This window comes from Theropithecus gelada, chromosome 5 (assembly GCF_003255815.1).
Source record: "Theropithecus gelada isolate Dixy chromosome 5, Tgel_1.0, whole genome shotgun sequence".
NCBI lineage: Eukaryota > Metazoa > Chordata > Mammalia > Primates > Cercopithecidae > Theropithecus > Theropithecus gelada.
Window position 1 is genome coordinate 106,458,601 of NC_037672.1, and position 13,753 is coordinate 106,472,353.

At 36.2% G+C, this 13,753-nt stretch overlaps 1 protein-coding gene across 2 annotated transcripts in view; it reads right to left on the reverse strand.

Annotated features, from left to right (window-relative positions):
- COL25A1 (collagen type XXV alpha 1 chain) overlaps window positions 1-13,753 on the reverse strand; it is a 506,768-nt gene that overhangs the window by 79,368 nt on the left and 413,647 nt on the right. For both annotated transcript variants that reach the window (XM_025385780.1, XM_025385781.1), the window contains 5 exons: window positions 12,356-12,409; window positions 10,390-10,416; window positions 7,918-7,962; window positions 1,218-1,250; window positions 735-770 (listed from right to left, as the gene is read on the reverse strand). In XM_025385780.1, the coding sequence (XP_025241565.1) occupies window positions 735-770; window positions 1,218-1,250; window positions 7,918-7,962; window positions 10,390-10,416; window positions 12,356-12,409 (195 nt within the window). The remainder of the gene's footprint in view (window positions 1-734; window positions 771-1,217; window positions 1,251-7,917; window positions 7,963-10,389; window positions 10,417-12,355; window positions 12,410-13,753) is intronic.

The window sequence follows — 13,753 nt, forward strand, 5'->3', positions numbered from 1 at the left end:
CATCGATATCCAAATGCTCAGATAATAAACTGCTAGCATGTGTTTCCTGTTTCAGACTCAAATGAAAGTATGAATCTAAACAGATTCACTGCATGTCCTCTAATTTATTGCTAAAATGACGTACAAATGCAAAACCCAAAAACTAATGTATCTACAAAATGGTATGGCTAGTGCCTCTAATTAAAATTTAGTTCATTAACAAATTTAGTGTGTTTAACAACACTCATGGCACAAGTAGATATAAGTCACATAAAAAATTATCAGTATGGAAGCATTTGCAATGATAGGAAAAGGAATATAATTCATAAAGAATTGTTCATCATTATTGAGACAGTTTAATGACAGATAGAAACAGCAAAGCAACACAGCCAATTATAGACTTTTTTCCATTAAAAAGTTATTTTAAAAAAGATAGAAACATGCAGATTACCATTAAACATGCAAGATAAATTGTTGGCATTCCAACCCACCTGATCTTTGTTAGTTTCAAACAGCTAAGTATATGCAGACTTTATTTCATAAAGCACCCTTTTACATGTATAAAGTTTGTTTGCACATTGTGCTATGGTCATCATCAATAACTTTTAAAATGCAAAATAACCAATAACACTCTGTAATGCAAAACATGAAAACCACATCATTTTGTAATAATTGTTTTCATATTACACAGTGGATGGTAGATATAAAATGGTGAATATGAGACAGTAAGAACACACTAGAGATAGAAATATTACCTTTTGCCCTGGACGACCAGATTCTCCAGGTTCTCCCTGGCCAAAGAAAACCGAAGATGAAAAAGATGGTCTTACAAGAATTTTCTAAAACCTTTAGGCCTCTGGGCACCGTCACAGGGATGGCCTAGTCCCCTTCTGCAACCACATGTCTTTTATTTCCTTTATCCCGCGACTCTACATCTCATTAGGTATACTGATTTAATTTTTTTTTTTTTTTGCTGTAAATATACCTATAGATCACATATAAATCACATTTCCATAAAAACCAATCAGAAAGGGAAGAGAATGCAAGACTTCTTATTTAAACCTCCATCAAATTTCCCACGGATATTCCCTATTGCTTTTGGAAGTCCAATTATTGCAGGAGAATAGGAACAGAGAGATAACCACCTAAGTTGCTAAAAAGGGAGAGAAAGTAGAGGCCTATAAAAATAAGAACTGTAAATCCTGGAGTACAACAAACACTTGCAAGGTTATAGTTACCTTAATTCCTGCAGCAGATGATCCAGGGTCACCCTAAAATGAAACCCAGGAGAGATTATGCCACAAGTTATGGGAATAGGAAACATCACAAGCACCCAGAGAGCCATTACCAACACAGGTACTCAAAGGGTACCTCATGACTAGTGGGCCTAAGTATGCTCCATAAGACTTCGTATCAATATCTCAGCTGTTAAGATGTCAACATTTCCAAGATAAACAATGCACTTCCTAAAAACATGAGTTTACTTCGCATGCAGATACATAAGGACTACATTCTGTGAAATAAACATAAATATGAATTTCTTCCCTGGATACAGTGCTAAAAATACATTGTGAAGCAATAAATTACAATTTAGGGATATGGAACTTTTGGCTTTCTCTATTCCTGGAATTTATTAATGCCATCAGCTATCATTTACTGGGAGTTCTCTAACCCTTTTGCTCTTCAGCAAGTCAAGGTTCAACAGATGAAGTCAGAGGTTAATGATGTCGAGTTAGAAAAAGCCACGCAGCAGATCAGTTTGTTTTCCTCATGAAGCACTGTCACAGTTACAACGGGCACGTTTTTTCCAACTTTACACTTATTTCATTGTAACTCAGGCACCAGGAAGTTACAGGATGATGGATGACTTGTGGGTGAGGGGGACACATGTGAGCTCTGAGAGAAAGTCTTGAGACAGAATCTGTTTTTTGAAAGGCACTGTATTCCAGCCAGATTTCGTGGAGTGTGAATGCTTCCCTAAAGCAAACGTGTTATAAATAAGCAGATAGGAACTAATGGGGAAAATAATATGGAGGGTAGCTGCGAATGTTGCTTATTTCTGAAATGAGGTCAGCAAAGGGCCTAGAATTTTAAGTTCCTTCTAGCCCTCTCTGTCTCATGAATACGCTAGAAGGAAAAAGAAAAGGTCATTTGAGACTGTCAAGAAAATAGAAACAGCCACAGGAGGGAGGCACATATTGGGATTTCCTCAGCTGTCTCATCTGTACAAATGCTCAAGGAGCTCCAGGGGCCCATTTCCTTGTTCTAGATTCCAGAAGCTCCTCATCAATCTCTTTTAGAGACAGACATAAGGCCTCAGGCCTCTGTACACGAGCCACTTGCCCAGCTCCCTCAATTTCTCTCCCCTCTGTCCATGGCTGGCACTTTCTCTCTTCAATTCTTGGCCTAACTGGCTTTGTCTCAAAGACCCCTTCACCAACCAGCCTAGACACATCAGACGCATGCCCCTCATGCACACATCTTACTCCGTAGCATCGTGGTCTGTTCATGTCCACTGCAGCTTACTTTCTAATTGACTATTTATGTTTCCTGCCAATTCATTGTCTATCTCTCTGTCAGACAGTTAGTTGAATGTGAGCAGATTTTGGATCTATTTTTATTCAGTGCCCTGGCCCATAGTATATGCTCAATACATATATGGTGAATGAATGAACAAATCTCAAAAAGAATTTTTAAACAGGTTAGTTGTCAGGGATCAAAAAGTAAAATTCTTTAGGAAGGGAAAAAAAAGCTTAGGAAAGAGAAGGAAATAGCAAATTAGCTTGTTAAGTAAACAGATAGTTATGTGAGTTTCTTTGACATCTATAATTGCTATCCCTCCTGTTGAAAATTAAAATGTAACTAAACATAAAGAAGAAGAGGACCCTAATACCGTCTTACTGTAGAATGAGACTAATTTCTCTTGCCAATCATTAATATCCAATTGAGTTCCAAATGGGAAGCAACATAAATATATCCAACAAAAAGAATACTTATTTCTACTAAATTAAATCTGAAAGCCATCAGTATCAGCGAAAGCCATCAATGAATCAGGTTTGCAATATTTTATACAATAATATCTTTGAATTCATAAAAGCAATTTTGACTCTACAAAGTTCCTACTTTGTCTCATTTAAACCTCACAAAACTCTCATGAAATAAAGGGGGCAGATATTATTATTTCCATTTAATAAACAAGGATATCAAAGCAGCTAGCTAAATGAATTTGGGGCTTCCTAAATTCTACTGCCATTTTTTTTTTTTTTTGAATAGAAAAGAATTGTTGGCTTATTTCATTTTGACAACAGGACATAAAGGCTGTAGTAAACTTGTAAATACAAGGAAGCTGCTTGTATTAATTGTAGTTTAATTCAATATCTTAATGAAAAGCATCCAGATAATCCCTAATGTGAGTAAAGACTAGATTTAGTTCTCATAAAAAGTGGATGGAAGGAAAAAGACAGTTTCTTGAAAGGGCAATATATTTGTGGAAATCTGAGCAGTTCCGTTTGATGGACAACTAAGAGTGATTTTTTTTTTCTTTTTTAAAGACTTAGAACTGTGAAATCTCAAGGAATTTTTACAACTTTTAAGTGGTAACATGACTGCTGGAAGACATTTATAAGTTAAGCATTTTAAAGGATAATGCTGCAAGTAGTGGAAATAAAATAGTGTGTGTTTATAATCCTCCTTCCCCACAAAGTGAAAATGAATACTGGATTAAAGTAGGGGGAAAAACCCCAACTATGTCTTAAGTACACTCTTAGCTTCGTAAGTCAGTTGGCTTGGAAATAAACATTTCTACAGGGTAAGTTATAGATGAGGAAATACTATAAGAAGATATTTTAGATAAATGAATTTGACTTTACTATGTTTCATTCAAGCATAGTTTCCATTTTTGTTTGTGATTATTTTCAAAACAACACTCAGTAGATAATTATATGTGTGTGTTAATAAGGCACATGTGGATATATGAAGTGAATGTAGTGACTTATTTTTATCATTCGTTAATTCATTCAACAAATACTTATCAAGCACTAATTGGGTGCCAGACATATCTATTAATAGATGCTGAGAGCTGGGAGATAACAGTAAGCAATGCAGTTACAATCCCTGTCCTTGTCCTGCATTACAATGATCATTTTCTAATATATGTAGTGCAAAAATATTGTTGATGGAAAGCATGAATGAAAATTTATTTTTTTTCTTTCTTTCCTTTTTTTTTTTTTTGAAATCTGATGTAGGAAGAGACTGTCATGTTTGGAAAATTCCGTGTCACTATGCATGCACAGAAGACGCGATAAGCAAATGCATGGCTATGAAAGGAATTATAAGGAGTGCTGTGGAGCATATAGTAGGTGACCTACCTAGTCCAGAGGAGACTGAAGGCTGCTCCAGGGAAATGACTTATAAATTAAGTTTACAGTGGACTGAAGAATGAGTAAGATTAGAAAGTAGAGAAGTGATGATGAGGAGTCGGGGGAGGAGGACAGACAGCAACAGTATTCTAAATTATGGAAATGACGTGTGCTAATTAGGGAAGGCCCGGCACCGATTGGTGCAGGAGTGCCCACTGGGATAGGCCTTCAGGTGTGATTTTAAGAAAAGAAGACAGTTTGGTTGGCTCTAAATATGATGTGGCTTCTGAAAAGGCTCAGAGGATGCAAGTCAAAGATGCATTTTCATACTTCATACTTCATACATGCATCTTTGCTATGTAGATGTGAAGTATGAAGATGAAGACAAGTGTGAATACACATAGGAATGGAAATGGGGGAGAGGGGAGCAAAGAAAAAAAAACCGGCAATGCTAAGAAAGCAAAGGCAGAGCTTTTGAATCAACAGACAGAATTGTGAAGAGTAGAGTGATATGGCCAAACCATTTAGTGTGCAGCACAAACACCCCATTTCGCACAGGGGAAAATAGATAAGAAATCAATTTCTACATTTGTTGGTGGGGTTAACACTCCAAAGAGTGGGACATAATCCTTCGACAGTAACTCTACACATGGCTGAACTCCGTCTTTGGCAGGTTTATGCTCTTAAACCTAGGGTGTACCATGATTGTTGGTCAGAGTGTGCTGAAGTTGCTGGCCACAAAGAAAACCCAGTCTAGTGGTTTTTATAGTTCCACAGTATTTCCAGATGATCAGTCTGGAAAGGTTTAGATTACTTTACCATCCAAAGGCGCTGAGTTGAATCAAAAGGAAAAAAAAAATCCTATTAAAGTCAATCAATGACGTAATTTACTACATCAATGGCAGAAAAGAAGGATTTTAAAAAATTTTTACATCTCAAACTTGGTAAACGATGAATGAGTTTCACATACTGTACACAAAGGCCATGAGAAGAGTGTTTCCAACATGCTGGAAACAAATTATGTGACAGAAGGAGGAAATGTTTAAAAAACACATCAAAAATTATATTGCAATTACAGCATTCTTGGGATAAATGCTACAGGTCGGATTACATATTATACACATTACAGATTCCTATTTACAATCCCCTGTTTAGACCCATTGAAGGTTTATAGAAATGATTTCCGTTTTAACTGAAGCATTTCTTATACTTAATTTCAGCTGACTAATAAAAGTTTTTGATAAAAAAAGAAAAACAATCTAGTTGATTTCAATTTCCATGTGGGAAGAAAAGCTAATATTTATTGAGAGTTTATTATGTGTGAGTCAGTATGGGAAATGATTTGCATTAATATATAAAATAAGAACGGTATTCCTTTGAGATGACCTTGGTCTTTTCAAAGAAAAAAGCTATTTTACCATTGTAAAATTAAATTGCAAAAAATTTAATTTTACAATATGATTAAAGAAACAATTTTTGTCCTACATTCCAAAAATGAAACTTTAAAAAGACATCGTTTAAGCATAAAATTCTCTACATAAATCCACACAGGCATAGTTCAGATGTAGTATAAATTTTTTTCACTTGAAAAAAATTGCCCTCTGTGTAGAATATTTCCTTTCTTTTAAGTGGAGCTTGGTAACTATGGCCAAATTCAGTTGGCCACCTGCAAGACCCAGGAGCTAAAAGTGGTTTTTAAGAATCAAAATAACAATAATATTTCATGACACATGAAAATTACATGAAATTAAAATTTCAGTGTCCAGAAATAAAGTTTTATTGGAACACAGCCTACTCACTTGTTTATGTATTGTCTATGGTTGCTTTCATGCCATAACAACAGAGTTGAGTAGCTGTGACAGAGACCACATGGCCCACAAAATCTAAAATATTTATGTTCTGGCACTTTACTGACTTCTGCTTTTGAGCAAAAACAAGCAAGTTAGATGTAACACCACGTTTATATATTTAGGGTTTCAAATTTTGACTTTGAGAGTAATCAGGGTATATCATTGGTCTCATTTGTATTAAACAGATTCATGCCATATTTGATTGCAGCACGATACTTAAAGTTGGCAGATAAATAAAATGGGCCTATAGCAGTGATACTCAACTGTGGGTGGGTGGCTTTGTCCCCCAGGTAACATTTGACAATGCCTGGAGACATGTTTGATTGTCACAACTCAGAGGTGCTATAGGCATCTTGTGGGTAGAGGCCAAAAATGATGCTAAACATCTGAGGGCCCCATAACAGAGAATTATCTGGCCCCAAATGTCAATAGTGCTGAGGTTGAGAAACACAGATCTATAAGAAACTGAGAGCCCACTCTAATTTCTAGACTCCTTGAATATAAATACAATTGCTACTTGGTGACATTAATTCATTCCTACCACACATGCCATATTTATATTAATATTTATGAGAAGAAAAAAGATAAATTTCTTTTTACTTTGTGGCTATGTTTTTATGACTAACCATTATCCATCTGTACTGTAATAATTTTCAAAGTGGAATAATTTCCAAAGTCTCAACTGTAAGGTTAAATAAATACATTTTCATCACTCAATTACTTAGCCTGATTTAAATTAAAACCCATCTGACTTTATTCTATTTTCAATTTCTTAAAAGATCTTCTTAATCCTGAAAACATAGCACAAGTGAAGTATAACAACCTTCCTATGTCAGAGTATCTATAAAGTATGAATCCAAGCAAAAGCTGTAATGATAGACTGAGGAAAAATAAGAAGAGAGGAGGCAGAAGACAAGCCCCAAAGCTACTGCAGTATAAATGCTAGTAAAGGTTTAAAAGACCCCTTGCCCAGGACAGAATATGAAGCCTGACAAAATATCCAGATTTAGTGGAATTTGAATTGAGGTAAATTTTCAAGACTGCATTAGAGGGTCTAATCAAGTGACATTAACTTATAATCAAACTTTTCTTTTCCTGTTCTTTTAAAAATTATTATTTCAATGGGTTTTGGGGGGAACAGGGGGTGTCTGGTTACATGGATAAGTTCTTCAGTGGCGAGTTCCGAGATTTTGGTGCACCCATCACCCAAGCAGTGTACACAACACCCAATGTGTAGTCTTTTATTCTCAGCCCCCTCCCACACTTTCCCCAAGGCCCCAAAATCCATTATATCATTCTTATGCCTTACAATCAAACTTTTAAATCTCATTCCAATCCTCTGACATGTTCTCTCCTGAAACTGGTACAAACTGCATCACTTTAGGTCTCTATTTTCATATCCCTGAGTATAAGGGAGCATCCCATTTACACATGAATAAGTGTTTTAATTCCTTGAAAGCCATATTGCTGAAAACTTAGCTACACATTTTCTATAATTTTTAATATATCATTTTACTTTGAAAATGTTTTAATTTGTGGATAGGAGCTTGTGGAGTAATCACCTTTTATAAATCAAATACTTAAATGTTTTCTAATCTTGGAGAACGATCTCTGACCTTTTCATATTTAGCAACTCTCACTCATCTCTCTAAAAATCTCCCATCTTTGTATAACTTGAAATAAAATTTCTTGCTGATATATGTACCCATTCATATCTTACAAAACTGTACCTTTTCGCCTGTGTCACCTTTGGGGCCATTCTCTCCAGCGTCTCCCTGAGGAGGGGAAACAAGTGACACATGTAAAATACATTGGTGACATTAAGCAAAGAGTATTTTCATTATTTTAAGCTTTCTTTCATGAACACTAGATATTAAAATCTGTTGCAAATGCTCTATAGAGCAAACGTATTTATACTTGACCAGTTGTCTGATATCAATAAAAGAAATTTTACTACAACGAACATGGCTGAACAGTTTTAAACTATTCCACAGTATTAACAGAAGACACTTGCTTATCTATCTTCCAATGCCTTATTTGGGCACCTAAAGCCTCCTTAATTCTGTCTCTCCTCAAAGCTCCACTCAAACAAAGGTTTTCTTCTGACAGTTCCCTGAATATGCCATGGGCCTTACCACCTCTGAGTCCTTCTTCATACTATTTCTGTCACCTGGATCCCTCGCCTCTCTTTCCCTTTCCATCTGTATAAATCCTGCCCTGTCTTCAAGCATATCTCAAATCTCCAGGACCTCAAAGTACATGACAGGGCCCTCAAAATCTGTGGACTGAATATTTATTTATCTGGGCCTACATGGTTTGCATTTGTGAAATGAATGTTTTATGCTTTACTAGAAAAATTTTAAAAATCATAGTTTATGCTTTTTTGTTGTTATTTTTGAGACTTCCTATGCCTGTTCCTTCACTGACATCTCTTGTTTGCCTACAGAGCAATGCATTAGGGAAATAAAGCATTCGTTTATTATCCATGCTTTCTTCCTTCAATTCTGAATTCTTCAATATAAGTCTTACAGTATGTTATGTGGAAATCTTATGGACTTTGGAGCCAGGGAGACAGCCCAGTTCCAGCACCTACTGGGCAAATGAGATTCTCTTTGCATCAGGTTTCTCCTGTGCAATGTAAGGGAAAGGATAATTTACACAGTTATAAGAAATAAGTGCTACACTGTGTGGAAAGCAACTAGGACAGTATCTGGCACATCATAAGCTATTAATGATACCAATGCATTACTATTCACATATTCCATAGGCTGGAATGCAGTCACTTTTCTATTACTTAAAAAGTTTCTCAAAATAGGACAGAAACTATTGATCATAACGTTCTTGGGAGAGGGGAGAAAGGAAGTTGGGAAGGGAGACTTTCACTTTTTCTCTGTATTTTGCTTTATTCTTTCAAATAAGCATGAAGTCAGTCTGCTTGGGCATTTGTTTATGGTGACGAATACACTGCGGCAGAGTATTCCACGAGAGCCTGGGACACTTTCTCTAATGAATGCCTGGTATGGTGCTGATACTGCTCTTTTTCCCTCCTAAATTCTATACAAAAGAGTCACCCAGTGACTAATTAATTTCAAATTAATTACCATGAACTGATTGGATGCTAAATAAATGCCCTAGTAATGTGTTATGAGGGACCTTTGATAGGCAGTTGATTTGCATGCTTTTTATAAAATTGCACAAAAATCCCTCTATTAAAAAACAAAACAAACAAACAAACCTTCTTAGTAGGGAAACTGGCTCAGAGTAATTGCAAAGCGAAGGGTTTAACTGAACTGCCCCCTCAGGAAACTGCCCTTTCCACCCACATATTTTGCTACCCCTCCACTAATGTTTTTGTTTTCTTTACAATGTTGAAAAATACAGTTGTAATCAAGAATTTTTCTTGATCTTTAGATAAACTTCTTTTGAGATTAGAGGTTATAAAACTCATTTGTCAGAAAGACCATATCACTTACGAAGAGCATGATGCAGTAACTTGGTAGTTTCCTACTCAGCATATTTTTCAAACACTATTAAAATAAGTAGCATGAGAACCAGGAAAATAAGTATCATAACATGCAATCAGAGCCTAAAAATAATCAGGACAGGCCCAAGTAAGGAAAAGAGTCTAGGATAATTTAACACTCTGCTTTTCCTATTTCTCTTTTTGGTTTTTATGGGAATTCTTTGTGGGCAACCTTCAGATAATTGCTGCAGGTAAACATCTGTATCCCTTTAACCTAGTGACATCAGAAGCAGTAGAGAGAGATGCGGGTGCTTGGAAAAGTATTAGAACGGCATTAGCAAGTAGGCAGACCAGATTTTGCAGGCCTAAGGATTTTTGAAACCCATCTAAAAGCCTGATACACAATGTTTAAATTTGCTCCCTTTCTCTTCATTTTTAAATATTTGTTCTGAAGGTACATCGGCACCTTTCTCTTTATTTTTTAAAAGTTTTTTTTTAACCCAAATTTTTGTCTATACATAAGAATCACACTATTTCCTCCTTCCACTAATTAACAGTTTGAAAAACCACAGGGGTCATTGTATCTATATCTATATATCTATATCTATCTACCTACCTACCTACCTATTAATCTACCCACCCATCCATCCATTCACACATACAGTTTAGTTTGGGTACTTCTTTGGTATGCTGCTGGTGGGGAGTAGGGAGACAGGAATACAGGCAGAATCATTCTTACCTTTTCACCTTGTTCTCCAGGTTCTCCCTGAGCAAAAGGACAGAGATTGGGTGACATCACATCATAAAACATCTAATTTTATGATCCTTATTAAACAAAACAGATATTGAACTTACTAGGTAAGTTATGCATGACACTTTCTATTTTGGCTACATGTAGTTGCTATATGAAAACAAATGATAAAATGAGTTTCCTGGAGAATGTGAGCATGAATATCAATTATCAAATGTAATCTTAATTTTTTGCTTTTATAGCACTAAGAAATGTATTTGAAGATTATCATCCAGAAACTGGCTTTTGGAGCACTAAGGAGAATGATGGTGTGGCAATTCAATATCTTGAGAGGCTTCTTAGCGTACAATTTTCATTCTGCTTAAACTCAGAGTTAGTAAGGTGGACTAGCATGTTTTTCTGAAAATCCTTTTATTCAAAGCATTTCCTGGTTTGTAGATCATTTCAAGGTTCTAGGGTGCCAGGGTAGCTACCCAATCTGTCTTGCCCTAACATGATCATAAACAGTCCTAATATTGAACCCCTTACAATATCATAAACTCTCTTTAGCTTCTGGTAACCAGCATGTTCCAGATCAGGTATATTTTAGGAGGCACCTTCAGGAAAGACACTAGAATGGGGCAGAATTGAAGTGAGTTTAGGAATGATGTCCTTACTCAAAATGATGACCTGGATGGCATGAGGACTAAAATGCAAAATGGTGCCCTGAAGAGAATCTCATTTTCACTTTACCCAGCAAAGAACAGAGGTTGGAGCAGCAGAGTAGGAGTCCTAAAGTAAATCATATACATTATGATGTAGTTTCCTATGAAAAGCCTGAGTGAATGTTGCCATAAGATCAGACTGCTTTGGAAAAAAGATGAAATAAAGCAATTATCATTTTTTTTTTTAAATTTATAACCCACTGCACAAGTCAGTTTGGAAGCAAGACTCTTTTCTCTGGAACTCAATCTGACCCTTTGGCTTTCTGCATTTCTGGTCACCTTCACTGCTCAACACCCATCCTGATGGTCGCTAGGCAACACCAGAATAGCACTGTGAACATACATTAAGCATTAACTCCTATTGTCTGACGTGTTAGCATGGAGAAAGAGAGAGAAGAAGACAGGAAAACAGCTAGAGTCCCAAAAGGAATATTTTCTTTCCTCTCCTGCAGGACAAAGGACAGGTCTATAAATTTAAGGTCTGTCCTAGGCGCCTGTCAATAGCAAATGATCTGTAAAATCAGCTGACAGGCATCTGTGGGTAGGAATACATACCAGCACAGCTGATGGGATTAGACATTAGTTTTGTACTTCAAGGGATGTTCGCTCATCAAAGGATTTGGGATTTGGCTGCCTGCTTGATTTAAACTAAATTGTCACAAATCTTTTTATATTTAACTGATGCAATTTTTTTTAAGAAACAAAGAAAACTTGGAATAAAAAATCTTCATTACATTTTTCCCCTATTTAGTAATTCAGACTACATCCATTTTTAAACTTTAAACATCTTTAATCTGCCTTCATCTGATTAACTGGTTATGTTGTGTAAGAGTTGGAGGTGGCCAAATCTTGGGGAATAGCCATAGTGAATGTCATCTTTAGTAAAGCATATGTAAATATCAAAATTTTAGGCAATATGGACATGACCTATGTTTTTATGTACCCATTAAGTGGTAAAATGACAACAGTCAGATTTGAAACATAGGCCTACTCATGTTATTTAAGTATCTCAGAATAAAGATGTTAGACAATCACATCCCATTTATTTTTCTGCATTTAATACTAATGAGAATCACAAATGTAATTAATTCATTACTAACAAAGTTCTATACTGTAGCATAGTATACTATTCACAAAATACTCATTTAAGTACAACCGGTGAGATTGTTAAAAATTGTATTAAATAATAGCTTACAATTTCCTGACAATTCATGTGTCAAATGATTCTGCTTGACTTTATTTGTACTAACCTTTGGTCCTGGTATTCCATTCTGTCCTACTGCTCCAGGCAACCCGGGCTCACCCTCAAAATAGAAAAATAGATACTACTAAGTAAAATAGACAAAATCAATACATTACATGGATCATTAGAGGAGACAGCCATCTAATAATTCTCTAGAAATAGATAAAGAATAAGAGGCCGGGTGCGGTGGCTCAAGCCTGTAATCCCAGCACTTTGGGAGGCCGAGACGGGTGGATCACGAGGTCAGGAGATCGAGACCATCCTGGCTAACACGGTGAAACCCCGTCTCTACTAAGAAATACAAAAAACTAGCCGGGCGAGGTGGCGGGCGCCTGTAGTCCCAGCTACTCGGGAGGCTGAGGCCGGAGAATGGCGTGAACCCGGGAGGCGGAGCTTGCAGTGAGCTGAGATCCGGCCACTGCACTCCAGCCTGGGCGACAGAGCGAGACTCCGTCTCAAAAAAAAAAAAAAAAAAAAGAATAAGTGACTATTAGTTTAAATTCAAGTTAGCTTCCATGGTCCAAAATGCTGCACGTAATGGAGCAAGGATACAACGGGATTAATTTCCTTTGTTCAGTCTTATCATTATTAAGAAAACTGAGGCAACTTACCAGCGGAAATTAATATCTAGCATGTTGCTGGGTACATTGTGAACATCAAATAAATATTTTCTGAATGAGTAAAAGACATCTGAAAATACAAGACTCTATTGGCAAAAAACTTTTAAGTGATTCATCAGCTCAGAAAAAGAAAGAATAAATCATTCTGTTTTCACATTAGACTTAAATGAACATTTACAAACCTAAATCTTGAAGAACATACACATCTTTGAACACCTACTTAATTCATTTAGACACATTGACACGAAAGTAAACACTAAAAATAGCTTTGGTTTTTCTTTCCAATTTTATTATAAAAAGAAGAAGAATAAAACATTCAGACTTATGGATCTCATTGTCATATCAAGCGATACGCTTTTGGACAAAAGATGATGGCTATTAAGCTAGAAAAAATTTCCTATTTCAGAAAGATGATGATGTTTACCAGTCTTTCAAGACTCTGAACCAGCAATTGTTTTCCAAAGAGGCAAAGCTCCCTGAAGTGCCCAGAAACAAGGAAAAGATACTTTGGCCCTTTATGCTTCCATGTGGCTCAAACTTACAGCAATTAGAACTCTGTTCTCATTTTAAAACATTCTGAAAGCCCTTCACTGTGTGCCCCAATTACTGGACAACCTTCTTCTTTCCATTGAGGCCAGTAAAGTTGCTCCTTAGTTGATTTTTTAAAAATAGACTTTATTGTTAGAGCAGTTTTAGGTTCACTGCAAACTTAATTGATTTTTGAGAACGTTTTCTAAGTCACCTGGAGGGCAGGAATTCTGTCACTTTTACATTTGTGTTCTCAG